Source organism: Parambassis ranga, chromosome 8 (assembly GCF_900634625.1).
Source record: "Parambassis ranga chromosome 8, fParRan2.1, whole genome shotgun sequence".
In the NCBI taxonomy this organism is placed as follows: domain Eukaryota; kingdom Metazoa; phylum Chordata; class Actinopteri; family Ambassidae; genus Parambassis; species Parambassis ranga.
In genome coordinates, this window is record NC_041029.1 from 11,835,490 (window position 1) to 11,851,500 (window position 16,011).

The 16,011-nt window shown below is 41.9% G+C and overlaps 1 protein-coding gene across 1 annotated transcript in view; it reads right to left on the reverse strand.

Moving 5' to 3' along the window:
• The window catches only part of col5a3a (collagen, type V, alpha 3a), a 40,902-nt gene that overhangs the window by 11,890 nt on the left and 13,001 nt on the right, over nucleotides 1-16,011 (reverse strand). The window contains exons 5-40 of the mRNA XM_028411575.1: nucleotides 15,008-15,130; nucleotides 13,414-13,821; nucleotides 12,504-12,623; nucleotides 12,289-12,402; nucleotides 12,130-12,183; nucleotides 11,981-12,022; nucleotides 11,703-11,765; nucleotides 10,828-10,902; nucleotides 10,584-10,667; nucleotides 10,356-10,412; nucleotides 10,006-10,059; nucleotides 9,809-9,862; nucleotides 9,675-9,728; nucleotides 9,112-9,165; nucleotides 8,805-8,858; nucleotides 8,286-8,330; nucleotides 6,407-6,460; nucleotides 6,209-6,253; nucleotides 6,051-6,104; nucleotides 5,318-5,362; nucleotides 4,812-4,865; nucleotides 4,252-4,296; nucleotides 3,871-3,924; nucleotides 3,279-3,323; nucleotides 3,091-3,144; nucleotides 2,875-2,982; nucleotides 2,388-2,441; nucleotides 1,991-2,044; nucleotides 1,846-1,890; nucleotides 1,588-1,641; nucleotides 1,223-1,267; nucleotides 1,081-1,134; nucleotides 926-979; nucleotides 753-806; nucleotides 543-650; nucleotides 144-233 (exon numbers count right to left, since the gene is read on the reverse strand). Coding sequence (XP_028267376.1) covers nucleotides 144-233; nucleotides 543-650; nucleotides 753-806; nucleotides 926-979; nucleotides 1,081-1,134; nucleotides 1,223-1,267; nucleotides 1,588-1,641; nucleotides 1,846-1,890; nucleotides 1,991-2,044; nucleotides 2,388-2,441; nucleotides 2,875-2,982; nucleotides 3,091-3,144; nucleotides 3,279-3,323; nucleotides 3,871-3,924; nucleotides 4,252-4,296; nucleotides 4,812-4,865; nucleotides 5,318-5,362; nucleotides 6,051-6,104; nucleotides 6,209-6,253; nucleotides 6,407-6,460; nucleotides 8,286-8,330; nucleotides 8,805-8,858; nucleotides 9,112-9,165; nucleotides 9,675-9,728; nucleotides 9,809-9,862; nucleotides 10,006-10,059; nucleotides 10,356-10,412; nucleotides 10,584-10,667; nucleotides 10,828-10,902; nucleotides 11,703-11,765; nucleotides 11,981-12,022; nucleotides 12,130-12,183; nucleotides 12,289-12,402; nucleotides 12,504-12,623; nucleotides 13,414-13,821; nucleotides 15,008-15,130 — 2,625 coding nt within the window. The remainder of the gene's footprint in view (nucleotides 1-143; nucleotides 234-542; nucleotides 651-752; nucleotides 807-925; nucleotides 980-1,080; nucleotides 1,135-1,222; nucleotides 1,268-1,587; nucleotides 1,642-1,845; nucleotides 1,891-1,990; nucleotides 2,045-2,387; nucleotides 2,442-2,874; nucleotides 2,983-3,090; nucleotides 3,145-3,278; nucleotides 3,324-3,870; nucleotides 3,925-4,251; nucleotides 4,297-4,811; nucleotides 4,866-5,317; nucleotides 5,363-6,050; nucleotides 6,105-6,208; nucleotides 6,254-6,406; nucleotides 6,461-8,285; nucleotides 8,331-8,804; nucleotides 8,859-9,111; nucleotides 9,166-9,674; nucleotides 9,729-9,808; nucleotides 9,863-10,005; nucleotides 10,060-10,355; nucleotides 10,413-10,583; nucleotides 10,668-10,827; nucleotides 10,903-11,702; nucleotides 11,766-11,980; nucleotides 12,023-12,129; nucleotides 12,184-12,288; nucleotides 12,403-12,503; nucleotides 12,624-13,413; nucleotides 13,822-15,007; nucleotides 15,131-16,011) is intronic.

Below are 16,011 nucleotides of genomic sequence, written 5' to 3' on the forward strand. Positions count from 1 at the left end.
CAACAAACAGCCTTCACCATCAAATGACCACTGACATTATTTACCATCAGCTTCAGCTCAATCTTCAGAAAGCTCACACTCAAGTTCACCTGTGATCTAATAGCACAAGTCAGGAGAAAATGAGAAAGGGAATTATCTTTTACCATTGCACCAGGGGTCCCTCTGCTCCCTCTGAAGCCTTGAAGCCCAGCAGGGCCACTTTTCCCCATGGTTCCTGGTGGACCTGGGTCCCCCTGGAAACCACACATGTGCTTAGATATAAGTAAGGCAAGTAGCCAGCAGATAGCAGGCTCTTATGCTGCCATAAATCACAGCAACCACCACTCACACCAAGAAAGAACATTTATCTTTTATGAGCCATAATACACTCAACACTGCAGGGTTTCCTCTGTTATTTATTATCAAATTAGAGGATAGGATGAGACCCAGGAGATAAGATATTCACGCAGTGCTGAGAGAGTCCTTGGGCTTTATCTGATATAACAGTGATATGATGATGCTGGTAAGTCATTATGATCTTGACATGATGAGAAAACACTCACCTTGGCACCCTCCTTTCCGGCACTTCCTGGTAAACCGTGCTCACCTGGTGGGCCTGGTGAACCAGGATGGCCTCTATCTCCAGTGGGCCCGGTCTCACCAGATTTGCCCTGAAGTGCACATCATATAAAACACATAAACACACATAGAGTTGTATAGTATTTTATAATTTTAAGCAACAACTAAAATAGCATTTGACTGATTGCTTTTACCTGTGGTCCAACGACACCTGAGGGGCCAGGGGGGCCATTTTTACCTTGGAAGCCCTGAAAAAAAGACATTCAGTTAGGTAGTGAATCAGACATCTGAGGGCTGGAGCTGCCTTACTTGTTTACTGTAATAACACGTGCAAGATTATTTTTTTCTCAGATTAAAATTAACTCACTGGTTCTCCTCTTTGCCCTGGATGACCTGGTAATCCATCTTTTCCAGGTGGACCCTGAAATTACATCACTGTAATGAACTAAACTGAATTCCAAGTTAGAAGGTTGTAAAAATGTAACATTAAATCATAGAATAAACCCTATCCAGCCCACTCACATTAGGTCCTTTAGGTCCTGCTTCACCATTTCTCCCCTGTGGCCCTTGTGGACCCTAGAGGGTAACAATACAGATCATAAGAACTTGTCTGTGAGTCTAAAATGATTTTTTGGGGGTTTACAGCTAGCAGCCATATTAGTACCTGTTCCCCAGGAGATCCCGGAGGGCCATCTTGTCCAGCAGAACCCTAACAGGTGGACATTGCAAAACACAAATAAATCCACAGTTAAACAACAGCAGCTCAAACATTTTCAGCTCTCTGCCAACAAATCTTTAGCTCTCCCAAGTTAATCTTTGAGGGTGAGAGTGTAAACTGAGGCATCCATTGCCAGACAGTAGCTTCTCACTGTGCCAGATGGCCTGTCATCTAGACATGAACAGCAACAATCAGTTCCAACTCGGTCGATGCATTCATCCATGCTTTATCAGACAGGCAGGTGTGTGTTTATTTATGCGTCACTGTGTGTCTGTGTGTCTGTCTTTCTTTGTGTATGTCAAAAAACTCACTTTTTCTCCGGGCTTTCCAGTGGGGCCCCTTGCTCCTCTCCCCCCTCGGGCTCCCTGTTGAAAAACAAACAGCAGTCTGATTAGCACATGCATAACTCACCTGGAGGTGGAAGCTAAATAAGAGCCGATATGAAAACACTACAGTGATTGAATCGAGTGAGTGAATCACTCCCACAAGTTGTGGTGGGTTATAATTAGACTAAACACAGCTTTATACATGGAGAAAACATATTGTGTAGTATCTATAGCCATACTCACATTAGGACCTCTTTGGCCCCCAGACCCTGGCTGACCAGCTGGACCCTACAATGTAACAATAATTATTAAAGATTATTTAGCACTGTCTTACTTACATAGAAGCATGTGAATGTGATGGGGTTTAAAATATTATGACAGTCCTCACCCTTCGTCCTTTCTCTCCTGGGGCCCCGGCCGCACCGGGGAAACCGAGTGATCCCTGGAGACACACGTAGAGGTTAATCAGCCTCAGCCCTCCATTTATCACACATCACCTCCAATGTCTCATTAACTTATAATTAACTACTGTATCAAATTAAAGCAAATCTAATCCATGAGCCCAACACAGCCTTAAACACACCATTAATCAACATGTAATGAATTGATGTCACTAATGAACTATAAATAAAATAGCCCTATTTTTATATGCCATTTATCATCCTTTATTTTAATCAGACAGGAAACAGTCCAGCCAAAGACAGACAGTTTGCTGCTTAACGCTCTGATAAAAAGAACCAGAAGACGCATTAACTGATCATAATAGCCCATCAAAACTAAATCACCTTAGGACCTTGTCTTCCTGGGTATCCTGGCAAACCAGGCACACCAAGTTTACCCTGCAGAGAGAAAGGCAGAATAAGCAGGAGGGAGGGGATAAACCGGACAAATATTCAAAAGAGAACCATCCATTTAAGATTTTATGACATTCTGCACTCTGCATGTGCTAATGCAGCAAGATTGTTCTAAATTAATGCATATAGTTGTGAGAAAGATTAAATGCCCGAAGACGCCTGTGGCAATTTTGCCTAAGGAGAGAGCTATAACCAGATGTAATAAATGTGAAGGCATTAAAAACCATATGCTACGTTTTACAGTGAGCAGTCATTTAAAATTTTTTCATAACCGCAAAACTGTTGAAAAGAAATGTAACCACACTACCTATCACTACAATGTTAATGGAGGTTTAGATAAGAGGGCTCGCAATTTTAAAGCCTCTGTCCTTTTCTTTGTGTCGCAACCTTGTCTCATAAATGTAATTTTTTTTTCTACCTTCTCGCCAGCTATTCCCAGAGCGCCTGGATCTCCCATGGCTCCCGCTTGGCCCTTTGGCCCTTCAGGTCCATCCTCTCCCCGAGCACCAAGAGCTCCGTTATCACCCTAAAGACAAATATGAGAGTAGAGGAGGAGAGCAGTTTTATCTCCACTGAAGAAAATACGAGAGCAGATGATACTGAGGGATGTAATTATACTTGAAGGTAAACTCACCCTGTCTCCCTTGATGCCCATGTCACCCTTGGACCCAGGAAAACCATCTTCTCCCTGTAACACGTTTAGAAGAGGTGATGTCTGAGGGCCGCTTTTGATTGGCATCATTAACAACATCATTTGTAAAGTGTTCTTATGTCACAATCAAAAGCAAAAAAGAAGAAAAAAAAAAAGAAAAAAAAACTCACCTTCTCTCCTTTGCTCCCCTTTAGACCTCTCACTCCATCTGCTCCCTGTCAAGAAGAAAAAATATCTTACAAAAAAACACATAGACTGACTGTGTTTCACCTATATTTACAGAACCATAACCGCCTGAAATCATTTGTAAATGTGAATTGATTTTCTCTTGATGTAACATTGCTCTGTTATTGAGCAGTTATTGACCTAACATTCATTTCATCCTAATGGTTTGCCAGCAAGGTCAAGCTTCCCCTAAAGGAAGTAGAGGCAAACCACCAGATAAAATAGCAGACCTGCCTGAATGTACAAAACATTTTAAAAGCTGCTTCAATTTTTTTTATTCCTTCATTTTAAAAGCGAGTGAAAATGGACCACTGCACTCCTACGCACACACTTGTGCCTCTGACAGTTCTCCTGTGCATCACTGTTGTTAGTAGTCCCCTTGAGAACTGTGGTTCTCTCCCTCCACCTGTCACCTGTCAGTCATGGACTCAAACAGCTTGTCCGTCACAGGCAGACATACGCTCAGAATGAAAAGCGTGAGGGAATAAATATATCAGTGGACATGACAGCAGATATCATGATACATTTCTGTCTCACCTTGACTCCGCGAGACCCTGGGTATCCAACAGGCCCCTGTGCACCTGGTGAACCCTACAAAAAAACAGGGAAAAATGGTACTTTCATGTTAGTAAGCAGCACTCAGCAAAAATCCTAAAAAAATCTAAACAGATCTGAATGAACCCATTCACTGTGTGCCATCTTTTATTGTTAGAAACAGAAATAGCAGATGATGCTGATAAGTGCATGCTGCTGACTCTAATGGGCTAATACTCCTGCATAATAACAATGGTGACATTGCTGGAACAAGATGATTATAATGATGAGCCATAATGTGAGTGAATGTACTGTTATATAGATTGCCAGAAATGCCACTCCTATTGCCCTTTAATGTCTTTTTTGTGACATGCAGTTACCCACTTGGATGCCCTTTTCTCCAGGGGGGCCCTCTCTTCCTGGGTGACCCTGCAGCAGGAAAACAAATATCTGATCATACATCATTATTACATCACTTCTTGGTAGACACATCTGATGCAACAAATGGGTAAAAGCAAAGAAATACCCAATGGTGAGGCACCATAAAATATCACAGTGTGTCACAAGGCTTTGCAGAACAATACAAGAAACACTATATGAACACATTCGAACGTGTCTGAGTGCAATCTAAAATTAATTCTTGGACATGAGAACAGTTTAAGATTTCAGATTTCACTTCTTAGAATGTCATACATTTAACACCTCTGTCCCCGTACTGGCAAACCACAGACAGTACAAGTTTAAAATCATGTAAACATGCATGTGCATATTAGGTCTTTTTTGATATCTGATGGTTTGATTGGAATAAGTGCAGTAAAACAGAAGATGGTGCAGAGTTATCTGTCACTGAAGCACTGGCTGACAAAGCATCAGCAGTCAAGTGTGAATGTTTTGTGCACACATGCTGGTATGCAGTGATACTGTGTGTATCTGTATTTACTTACCGGGGGACCATCGATGCCTGGTAGTCCCTGCATGCCTAGTTTCCCCTGGGGACCCTGTGTAAACATACAGAGGTATGAATACTGAAGTTAAGCTTCAGATCCATTTAAAGATTCAAAGAGGTTTATTCATCATATGCACAGTATAGACAGCAGGGTCACTGAGCAATGACATGCTTGAAACAAGGTAGGCAGACAACTCTCAAGTAATCATATATCAAAATAATCCATAAGATAACACTTCTAACTTTGCTACTACACTTGAATTTATGACTATTTCTTTATTTCATTCATTCTGGCCAACCAGCCAAGACCAACCCTAGTGTCTGTCATGCCTGCGTGTGTGTCTTGAGTATTGATTTCCTGTCTAACCCCGTCTTGTCTAAATGGGAGCCAGAAGTGGCTGGGTCATACTGTCCTGCTCAGCCTGCCTCCCCTGGGTATGTGATGACAGGGGTCACAAGGTCACAGCTTTAATTCTAAAATTAAGTGAGAGGCATTCTACCTACCTTTTCTCCAGGCAATCCAATGGGACCCTGAGGACCAGGCAAGCCCTGAACCAAAACAAAGCATCAATCAGGCTGAGTGTCACAAGATTAGGAACCCTAGGTTTTGCTAGACTGTGTGTGAATGTGTGTGTGCATCTTTGTGCAAGGTATGAATCAATATGAGTAAAGAGAAAGACACAATCTGGCTCCATCTGTAGTTCTCTATTATTAGGATGACATTTGGCTCCTAGGCTTTCTTCAAGATCAACAATCTTCCTAATGGCCTGAGCGCCCAAACATCACCTTAATAAAAGAGAAATGCATATGAAGCCAAAGCGTATGAAACTTTTCATATTCTTTAATCTACATCCAGAAACACTTCCTCAGTTCTCGTGGTGCATTACTTTTCTGCTGTCAGGTGTCTTGTGGACATGCTGAGAAACGGAAAATGTGATAGTTTTTTTTAATATGACTGTAATATCTCTGGCAGTATTTTAAAATTACATTTATTTGCTGTGGGGTGAAAACCTTGTATCTTCAAAAACAGCTGTTTTACATAGATGTTATACATTCCCCAAATGCCAAAATACAAGATTTTGTAAACACACAGAAGTAAGAAGAAGTAACTAAACCATCGGTTGAAATAAAAATATGGGAAAAGAGTGCAAAAAGAGCTGCATTCTAGCAACTGATACTGAAGCTTGTCTGTGCCATAGGACGTGTGAGGAGTTATAGTGGATGGATGGTGCAGTACCTCTACTCCTGGATTACCCTGTTGACCCGGGGGCCCTATTTCTCCAGATGGACCCTAAGAAGAAGACACATTGGTGGTGACATGGCCGAAATTTGATTATTGCTATTTTAGTATATAAAAAAGCCACATGCTATGATGGTATATAATACAAGACTGACCAAGTTGCCCTTTGACCCTTGAACTCCATCCACTCCACGGATTCCCTGACAAGAAAAGCACACAGATAAAACTGGATGTGATAAGATGATAAGAAGCTTTTCAGGTTCACATCAATTATTTAATTCACTAAAAAACCTTTTATAGAGTTGAAGGGAGTGAATAGTTCTGATCTAGTAATCAAAGCAATGTTGACTTACCGGTTGGCCAGGTGGGCCAGGTGGCCCCCTTGGCCCAACAAGACCTCGAGGACCCTGGAGAGAAAACACAGCAAACAGTCAGCAGCTAACTTCCATACATGATGAAACTGAATGAGCATGGAATACTAAATCATAAATCAAAACTGAGGAGCAAGCAAGAGAGAGTGAAAAACAGGGAGAGACAGATAATATATTTTAGTGTGTGTGTGTGTGTGTGTGTGTGTGTGTGTGCATGCGTCTGTTTTGTATGTGCCAGCTACAGAGACCGTGCTTGCCCGTTTACGTGAGTGTGTTTGTGTGCTCTGTTTTTGTCAGCCTCCCTCTTTGTAGGCTGGCCAAGCCACCTGTTCCAAAGCCACATCTGTGATCTCCTGGGAAGTGATTGATATGGAAATATAATCATTCAGGCCAGGATTTTATCTCTTCCCTCTCCGACTCTCTCTTTCCTCTTTCCTCACTCCATTTCTCTTATCTCATTCGCCACCAACCAAATTTCTGTCTTGTGTTAGTCTCTTGTTTCCCCATCACTCTCGCTCTAACTTCAAAACTCCTCTCCTTTCCTGTGCCTAACACAGTTTTCCTAACATGTCTGTGGCAACTCTATTTCTGCATGCACAGAGTGATCCATTTGGAGGGACGGAACCCTGCGGAGCCCTCACCTCACCTACTGAGAGAAAGATAGAGTGTGAGTCATAACTAATTAACCAGCGTTCGCTGCAGATACACAGAAACAATGACAGCTCCTTCCAGTGGGGCTGTTAAGGTCTTCGTGGTCTCTCAGAGATCCAATGGTACTTTCCGGGTTGAATCTCTGTGACAGAGTTTGAAAAAACTACAGTGCTATGCCATTGTATTTAAGATGCATGCATTTTTTTCCATTGACCTTTTCTCTTGTAATGCTTGGGTGAACACAGTGAACGCATTGTTTTAATAAGGTGTGGCTGTCCTAGTTTTTTTATTGGTGTTGAATAAGGTAAAGTATAATTTCCATTGTGTTTGTAAGTTAGGAGCATGTGCAGTACATTTTCTATTTGGTTGTATTTTATCAGAAACAGCTGGAGCTTGATCACCTACACTCCACTCAGGGTTTATTGTGGAAATCACTTCCTGTTATTCTGCAGAAGGAAATGGGTTTTATTGTTACTATATAGCAGCTGAGAACCCAGAATGGAGACAAAATAAATACATCTTCTATATTAAAGGAACAAACTGTGAAATTGTTCAAAAGTTACAAAAAAGCCCTAAAAAAGAGAATGTGAAAAATAAAGCTTGAACCATGGTACCACTTAGAACCAATAAATGGGCCATTGAACCAATGTAGCAATTAGTCTCAGTCCAATGAGAAAGGAGAATCAGAGACACCAGACTACGTGTCTAGTATAGAAATCATCTAACAACCACTTGTGTGAGGATCTGCTTTATAAGCTGATCTCTGCTTACTGCAGGGACAGATGTAAGAGGCCAGGGAATCCCAGCAAGAAGCCCAAGGGGTAATGCTCAGTTAAAAACAAACCCCAGCTGGGGTGTGTGTGTGTGTGTGACCTCCAATGAATTGAGCAATCCAGACTACTACTAATATCCCTCCATTCAGTGGTCCTGGCCTCATTTTATACTGCAGTAGAAATGCAGCTGTGTTGTAAGGCTCACAGTGGTTTGTTCATTAACTTAGTGCTTGTTTTCTACTACTTACTTCTGTGTTCTACTTGTTATAATAAAGATGAAAGTGGCTTTCAGCGGAAAGGTACTTCAACTTAATTGCAAAACACTTCTTTCAGTTCTTATTATTCTTATTGAGGAGCAATATATCCATATATATTTACTACTGTGCTACTTTGTGTGCTTGTGCATATGTGTATACATTTTAGATTCAAATACTCACAGATTCGCCTGGTTGCCCCCTTGGACCCAAAGGTCCATCAGCTCCCTATAATAAACATGAAAAAACAGAATCAACACATACTGTAGATCTGGTACACTTCTCTTTTCCAACCTCAGGCATGGATGCATTTATATCCCCACAGACATAATCTGTGAAAATAGCTCATTAAAGAAATTCACTGCCTGACAGATAAGGCTCAACTATCTCCGAGCAAAGACTAATAGACCGCCCTCTCAAAATTCGGCGCCCGCCTGCCTGGATTGATACTGTCCTGACATGAGGCTCTATCTCTCAGCTTTCATGTCTTGCAAACCTTGATACAGAAATAACTTAAGCCAGTATAGTATAATTAAAAATGTAGGAGTTTATGATGTCATTTCACTAAAGCCTGCTTAGATCTGTGCAGTCTAAATGCTTTAAATTGTTGAACCATTGATCATTTTTTTCTCCTCTGTAAAAATTAGCAGGATGTGTTTTCAGGGCATTGTTTGTTTTAAGCAGATTTTGGTGTGCACTCACCTTCTCTCCTGTCTCTCCAACAGGCCCAGAAGGACCAGGCTTTCCTCTGTCCCCCTACAAGATAAAACCATTAGCCACAAGCCCCAAGATATTTAGGACTGTTCTGTTTATAGCAGAGCAATATCAAGCAGATGCTTTTTAGCGTACACTATCATCACAGAAATCGCAACAATCATCATAATCATAATATGCAAATAAACATCTGCCGTATGACGTGTGAGGTATTCATGCATGCCATGTTCCCACGTTAATGTCTGAATGACTGAATAACTACAACCACAATGTCAAGTCACCAAATCTAACTCACTCTGTGTCCCTTGTTTCCAGGGAGACCTGGCAGGCCGTCAAAGCCCCTGTCACCCTGAGAAGTAATGGAGAAGCAAGTGCATTAAACTCTGAAACACACACATACGGTAATGTGTAAACATTAGCAGTATTGTACTGATAGTCTCCCCTGGCAGAGCCTTCCATCTGCTCCGAGTGTGTGTTGGGAGAAGGAGCTTTCAGATTAGCTGTAGGTCTGCTAAAATGCTGCTTTGACTGATAAAGACTCTGCTGTTCTGTCAAACCCTGCATCAGGGGAGGCTGATTTATTTACTAAGCTCTTCCTGCAGCTGTTATGTATTGAGTTGCCTTGTTGTCAATAACATATAATCGGCTAGGGGCTGCTTGATAGCTAAAGGCTTACACTTGCAAGTGAAGATAGTTTGTTATTTGTTGTGTAAGACCTTGCCAAGTACGTATGTGTGATTTTGCTGTGTTCATGGAAACAGGAAACTAAATCCACCATAATATTATAATAAACATTTGACACTTGTTGCTACACATTTACATGAGATTACTGCAGTAGTGAGAGCCCACAGAGCTTACCTTAGAGCCTGTTTCACCTGGAGCTCCACGACCGCCGTCCACTCCAGAACGCCCCTGTGAGATACACAATGCTATTACCTATCATGCAGATAGAAATGTTTTTGTGGAAACCTGCAGTATTCTAGATATCTCACCCTCTTCCCTGGCTTTCCATTACTTCCAGGAGGGCCTGGCAACCCACGTGGTCCCTACGTGAGAAATGAAGAGGGTAAGACAAATGGCAAAAGGTGGAAAAAAAGGGGGTAAGAGGACAAAAGGAAATCAATATTTGTGACAAAAAAAAGACTGGTATAAAATCTGGCAGTGTAGGAGAAATGATGTCTGGTCTTACAGAAGGGCCACTGTCTCCATGGTCTCCTTTGAGTCCAGGGGGACCTGGAACACCCTGTAAATTAAATGCAAAAGGTCATTACACAACGAATGACAGAAAGGGCAATTCAAGTCTTCACTCTGATATAGCAGCAAACAAATAAAATAGTCTGAGAAGAGATCATCCAAACGAAATCTGTTCATTTCTGAAGTTTTCATTCCTAAATGAATATTTGTAATCATTACTGTGAGCACACTGAGCTTGCATAATGATGAGGGCAGGAAGGAGAGAGCAGAGAATGTGAAGGTTAGAGGTTGGAGGAGGCCTTAAGGTATAATGTAAATTTGGTCAAGGTCAGTGAAGTGCCTTACCAGTGGGCCTGGCCGTCCTGTGAGACCCAGTGGACCTGGAGGCCCCTTGAGTGACAACTGACAGGGACAAAAAACATACACCTCTGTGGTTTATTTATGCTAAATAAGGAAGCTTTTGGTCATTGATATACAACAATGGTCTTCATACAGGAGGAAATGACAATGTGGTCATCACTGATGTTTTAAATGGGAGGATGTTGCTATAGTATGTGTGTCTGTGTTGTGTACCTGAGCTTGTTGCAGGATAGCTTGCGCTTGTGCTTCCTGTGGAGACACCACTGGTCCTTTCTGGGAATCACCTCCATACTGGAACTGGTGACAATGAAAAGAGGAGTCAGTTCCCCCTGCAGGGTTCCCTAAATGCACATTAAGTTCAATCACATAGCCCCCCCTTGTGGTCATGCCACTACACCACACAACAGTGCAAAAAGGTATGCACTTTGGTGTTATTCAGTGTGTTTTACAGTCTTACTGGTAGCATCAACAGGGTTCCTGGAGGACCTGGAATTCCATCAGCTCCAGCGAGACCAGGACGTCCTGGTGGGCCCTAAAAGAGAGGACAGGGAGAGAGTGCAGTTACTATGTGTTTATGTGTCATACTTTGTGGACACACCTACTATTCGTAAATTATTAAACAATAAGGCTTTCTAAATGCAGAAAATGAATGCAATGCTCTCAGAGATGATGGAAGCATGGCTATACTGTGTATCTGTGGCTTGTGTGTGGGAGAGAAAGTGAGAGGAGGCTAAACGGAGAAGAATCTAATCTTTGTCCATTTAATATATAACTTCATTTATGTGTCAGTCACTGGTGGACTAGAGTAAGTATGCGTGGTGCAAAATATTTTCTTGATGCTTTTAGATTCTTCACATGTAGCAATGTTGGCTACCCACAAAATTAATGCATTAATATTCAGCACTTCATCACTTTCAACTTCATCAAGTCAGATAATGAGATAGGAATGTTTGTTTGGGTCCAGAATCTGACCTGTCCCTAGCTACTGTGACTGAACTATGGGAATCAACTAATAAGAATTTGTTACTTCTAAATGGTCAGTGTGTGTGTGTTGGAGTGTGTTCCAGTGTGATGAATCATGGATAAATGCATGCATTTTAGCAATCTCACGCGGACAGACACACACATAAAAATAGGAAAATCAGGTCACAGACAAGAGTCAACACTGGTCTCTGAACTCCAGCAGGTTCACTTGAGAAAACCAGGACACTGCAATCCATGTTGCAGATTAAGGTCACATTTGAACCCATAGTTTTGTCCCTCAGGTAAAATAGTCAAACAGAGATCTGATCAACATTCAGCTAGTGACTTCAGGTCCTTAGCCAGACTTACCAATTCACCAGGATCCCCCCTGGGTCCTGGAGGTCCTATAGGCCCAGCTGGGCCAGGAAGCCCCTGTGAAGGACACATACACAGTTATCACACTGGCTAAATTGCTTAGCTTCCAACTACATCCCGATCTTGTTAATTTGTAATGATGCAATTTATACCTAATAGAGTGTATACAAAAATATTGTCATCACTGTGGTGCAGGGATGTATGTAGGTGGTTTCTTCCGTAAAGGACCTATTACTGTTTACATAAAACTATATAAAACAGAACTGGCTTACCTCTGGTCCTGGTAGACCTGGGGGTCCTTCCACCAGTGCACCCTAGAAATAAGCAAAGAGAGAAGGAATTGCACATTCAGAGAAATTCAAGTCATTCAGATGCTTATAACTAAAGCTAGAGTATTCATTAAATGCCTCAAGCTGCTCACCGGTTCAATAATAGCTGGTTCTCCCTTCTGGCCTTTCTCTGCTCTAATGGTTGCCTGAAGAAAAACAGGAGGAATAGAAGAGGATTGTCAGAATCACTTGAAACATGCAGTTGAAAATATGGCCACACACTTCATGTGTGACTTTACTTTTGGATTTACCTCTCCATCCCACGTCTCAGCTCGTTCCCGTTCTGCAAAACCAAAGCCATCCTCATATATTTCGTACTCTTCATACTCCTGTGTGTCATTCTTAATATCTTCATACTCAAGCGTCTGTTGAGGAAATAGAACCCCCATTAGTGGCAGAAGTGAATATAAATATAACACAGTCTGTTCTGAGGTGAAGGTATTTCACATATTTTCATTTAACCAACCTCATACTCAGTAACGTTTGGTCCTACAGTTACTGTGGAAACTGAAAGGTCATCGTAGAGTTCTGCGTAAAGGTCACCTTCATACTCCTCCACCACTGGCTCCTTCACTGGTGTGTCCCCCTGTAGGCCAGCACAGACACTTCAGTGAGTCAGAGCACAGATGAAGCAGGGGGAAGTAAGAGTGAGTTAAAAGTGCATTTGTCATTACACACCAGTGTAATACAATATGCTATTCATGAATGTTAGCAACACAGGTGGGTTTTATGAGAATGTGCAGATTATCCGGGATACAGGCTGACAGGTGTGCAGTTAATTACTATGCTGGAGTGTAATTAGCTGATGGACTACATACGATTCATGTGACAGCAGGGTAGAGACTGCAACAGCTACAGAAACAGCGTGAGCATGAAAAATTAGTTCACCTGGCATATCAGCAAATTATAAACATAAGGGAGACAGAGCAGTGTTACTTGTTTATTATTGTGGGAAATTAACTTGATTTAAAAACAATATGCATATTTGTACAGTTGTTATGCTACAGCTATGACACCATAATCATAGCCTGCATCAAAACATTATATTCACATTGATTTAATTGTGAATCCAAAGTTCATACTTGTAAATTCACCCATCTTTTGGGTCTATAGTATGCATGTACCTCTGCATGTTATCCAAAAATATATAGGCAGAAGAGGCAAATCATCCAAATGTTCTCATTTATGATCTCCATGTTTTCTGGCAGAGATGTAGCGGAGCCATTGATTAGGACGGTGCTGGTTAGTGGTGATAAGTGACTGGGGAGGTGAAGGGTGGAAGACGTGCTCGCTATGGTTAGGAAGTATCAAGAGAGTGACTGGTTAGAAATGCATATGATGGGAAGTAGGGTCAAGGTAGACTGGTAAATTTCTACCTCCGCAGCAACTTGTGGTACAGGCACTGTGCTGAGTATCACAGTGGGTGCCCCGGGTGTGAAGTCAGGTTCATGTGTGGGCATCTCTACAAGGCTCTTGTCTGAAACTTCAGTAGGACTGAGAGTTTCCTGGGTGCTTTTGATTTCTGGCAGCTCTGTGGGTTGAAACGGTTCTTGCGACTGATACTCAGGGAGCGTTGTGGACACTCTGAGGAAGCCGTCCTCAATAACCTCCTCTTCATGTTTTTTCTTCCTGGATCCCTTCTTCCCTTTGCCTTTGCCTTTACCTTTAGAGCCTTTGTCTCTCTTCTTTTTGTTCTTTTTGCCTCTTCTGTCCTTTACAGACTCCTCCTCTGGTTCAGCTGGCTGGTCACCTTGCATCAAGGCATCAGCCCCAAGTTGGGAGTTCTTTTATAAAAAATGGAATTCGAGATGAGGGCACAGGTGGATGGAAAAAATACAGACACTGCTGTGAATGAAAACACATTAAAGGAAACAGTCTGCTAAAGGAAAGTCGAGCAATACAACCAGGTCATGTGATGCCCTTTCAGGGTCAAACACCTGCTGTGAGCTGGTAAGACCTAAGGCAAACATGAATTGAAAAGCCAACAAATGAAGACCTGCTTCCTTTAAGTCAAAGTAGAAGATCTGTTTCTGTCTGGCAGAGGTCAGCCTGTCTATGGTCCTACAGTGCTAACATGCTCACAGGAGTGAGTGTGTAGTGTCATTCTTCTGCCATTGCATGGCACTGGAAATTACGTCCACTCTATGGACATCGGTGACATAATTTAGACCAAGTTGTCAACAAGGTCAGTGTGTAAAGTAAAATGATGGAAAATAGGTCAGTGGGGTGACAGATGTTGACATGTTCTGGATTCAGAGCTCATTGCTCAGCTGTAGTTCTACAAAGGCCATCTGGCTAGCTGTCTGAATGGCTTCATGCTACCGTTAATGAACTGTCTGTATCAATACTAGGCACATGCAGGCGCACAAGTATTCACACATAAAAGGGGATGTACATGGCATACACACAAAAACATTCCAATAAACCTGTAAAGTCCCTAAATCTCAACCACAAACACACTAACACACAGCTGCCTCGTTTCTCCTTATCTTATCTTTCTCACTCCACCACAGATATACAGTAATTCATATCCATGATAGATTCATATTTTTATGTATGCCTGGAGGAAAGGAAGAGCTATTATATCATATTTGAGTTATAGGCTTCTGACTGTGTATGTGTCTCCTGCCAGGAGAACACCTGACCTTAGAAATGCTTCACTGTTGGCTGCATTTGAAAGAAGATCATGACTGATGGACTATTCTGTCTTAATCTATCAGTTTTTTTGCAAACACTCAGGCCCTTTGGAACACACAGCTCTATTGATGGGTTGCTTGTACTCCTTTTACTAGTTGGCTGTAAGACAAGAGCTCCTGCAAACTACGGCAGTCAGTGGGTTTTGACATGAACGCACCAAGCAAAAGTTCATCATATGTTTTAAACATTATTATATAATGTGCCCTCTACTACACTGAAAACACTGTAATCCATAAAAAAAGAAGTAGCATCACTCTTAGGAGCATTACTGACCTCTGGCAGGCCCAACCTTTGGCTATTATATGGCAAAGCGGAGTCACAGTCTGGTATGTAGTCCACACAGTAGCTAGCAGCAGCCTGGGGGTCCTCCACAATCAGAAGTTGCTGAATATCTCCCTAAAAAGAAACAATATGCAAATATACAAGAATTATTTCATTGGAGTACTGGAAAGCATGGTTACACAGTGACAGAGAAACCTTGATATAATATACTGCAAAGAAAAAAAACGGATGCTATGAGAGCAAGAAAACTGGCTGCATGCTTTGATGTAAAGCAACATGTAATAGGGTATCACTGTGCAGCTGGTGCAGTACAAATGCAGTTGACTATTGCCTCCCTGTGCCCCTGACTGTGTACATAAAACAGTCAAATAGCTCCCTCTCGCCTCTCTGTCAGGACCTTTCACTTCCCATCCTGTCCTAGAGGAATGGCCGGAGTGTACATACAAACACACAGACAGACAGACAGACAGCAGTGCTGGGCCCTGCAGCACTGACCCTAGGGCCTCTGTTGGCTTTAGTGCCTTTACACTTTATGATAGTCTTGACATTTGCACATTATACTTTTACATAATGCTTTATAATGCTGAATAACAATAACAACAACAATAACATCATAAAAACAATACATTCAATAGCTGCAGTTTGAGTTCTGTGAATTAACAGAAAGTAATTCAGTATACGCAAAATGCAGGCAGCCCTGCAGCAGGACAAGGTTGGGATTAAATTACTGATACAAATCTATGTAACTGACAGGCTATAGCAAACATATTGCCTGGTGAAATGTTACCCAGGGACAGCTGGGCAGCCATTTGTGATAAATTAGATTAGTTAGATTAACTGTTTGATATTGTGGTAATTATAGTGCCATTGTAATCTCTTTAATTAGGCTTTAGTGGCCAGAGGTGAAATAAATCCAAATATATGTCTTCTCCATCACCCACCACCCTCTCATATATCATGCTTCATCAGCAGTGCAGGTCTACACAAAGTCTCAG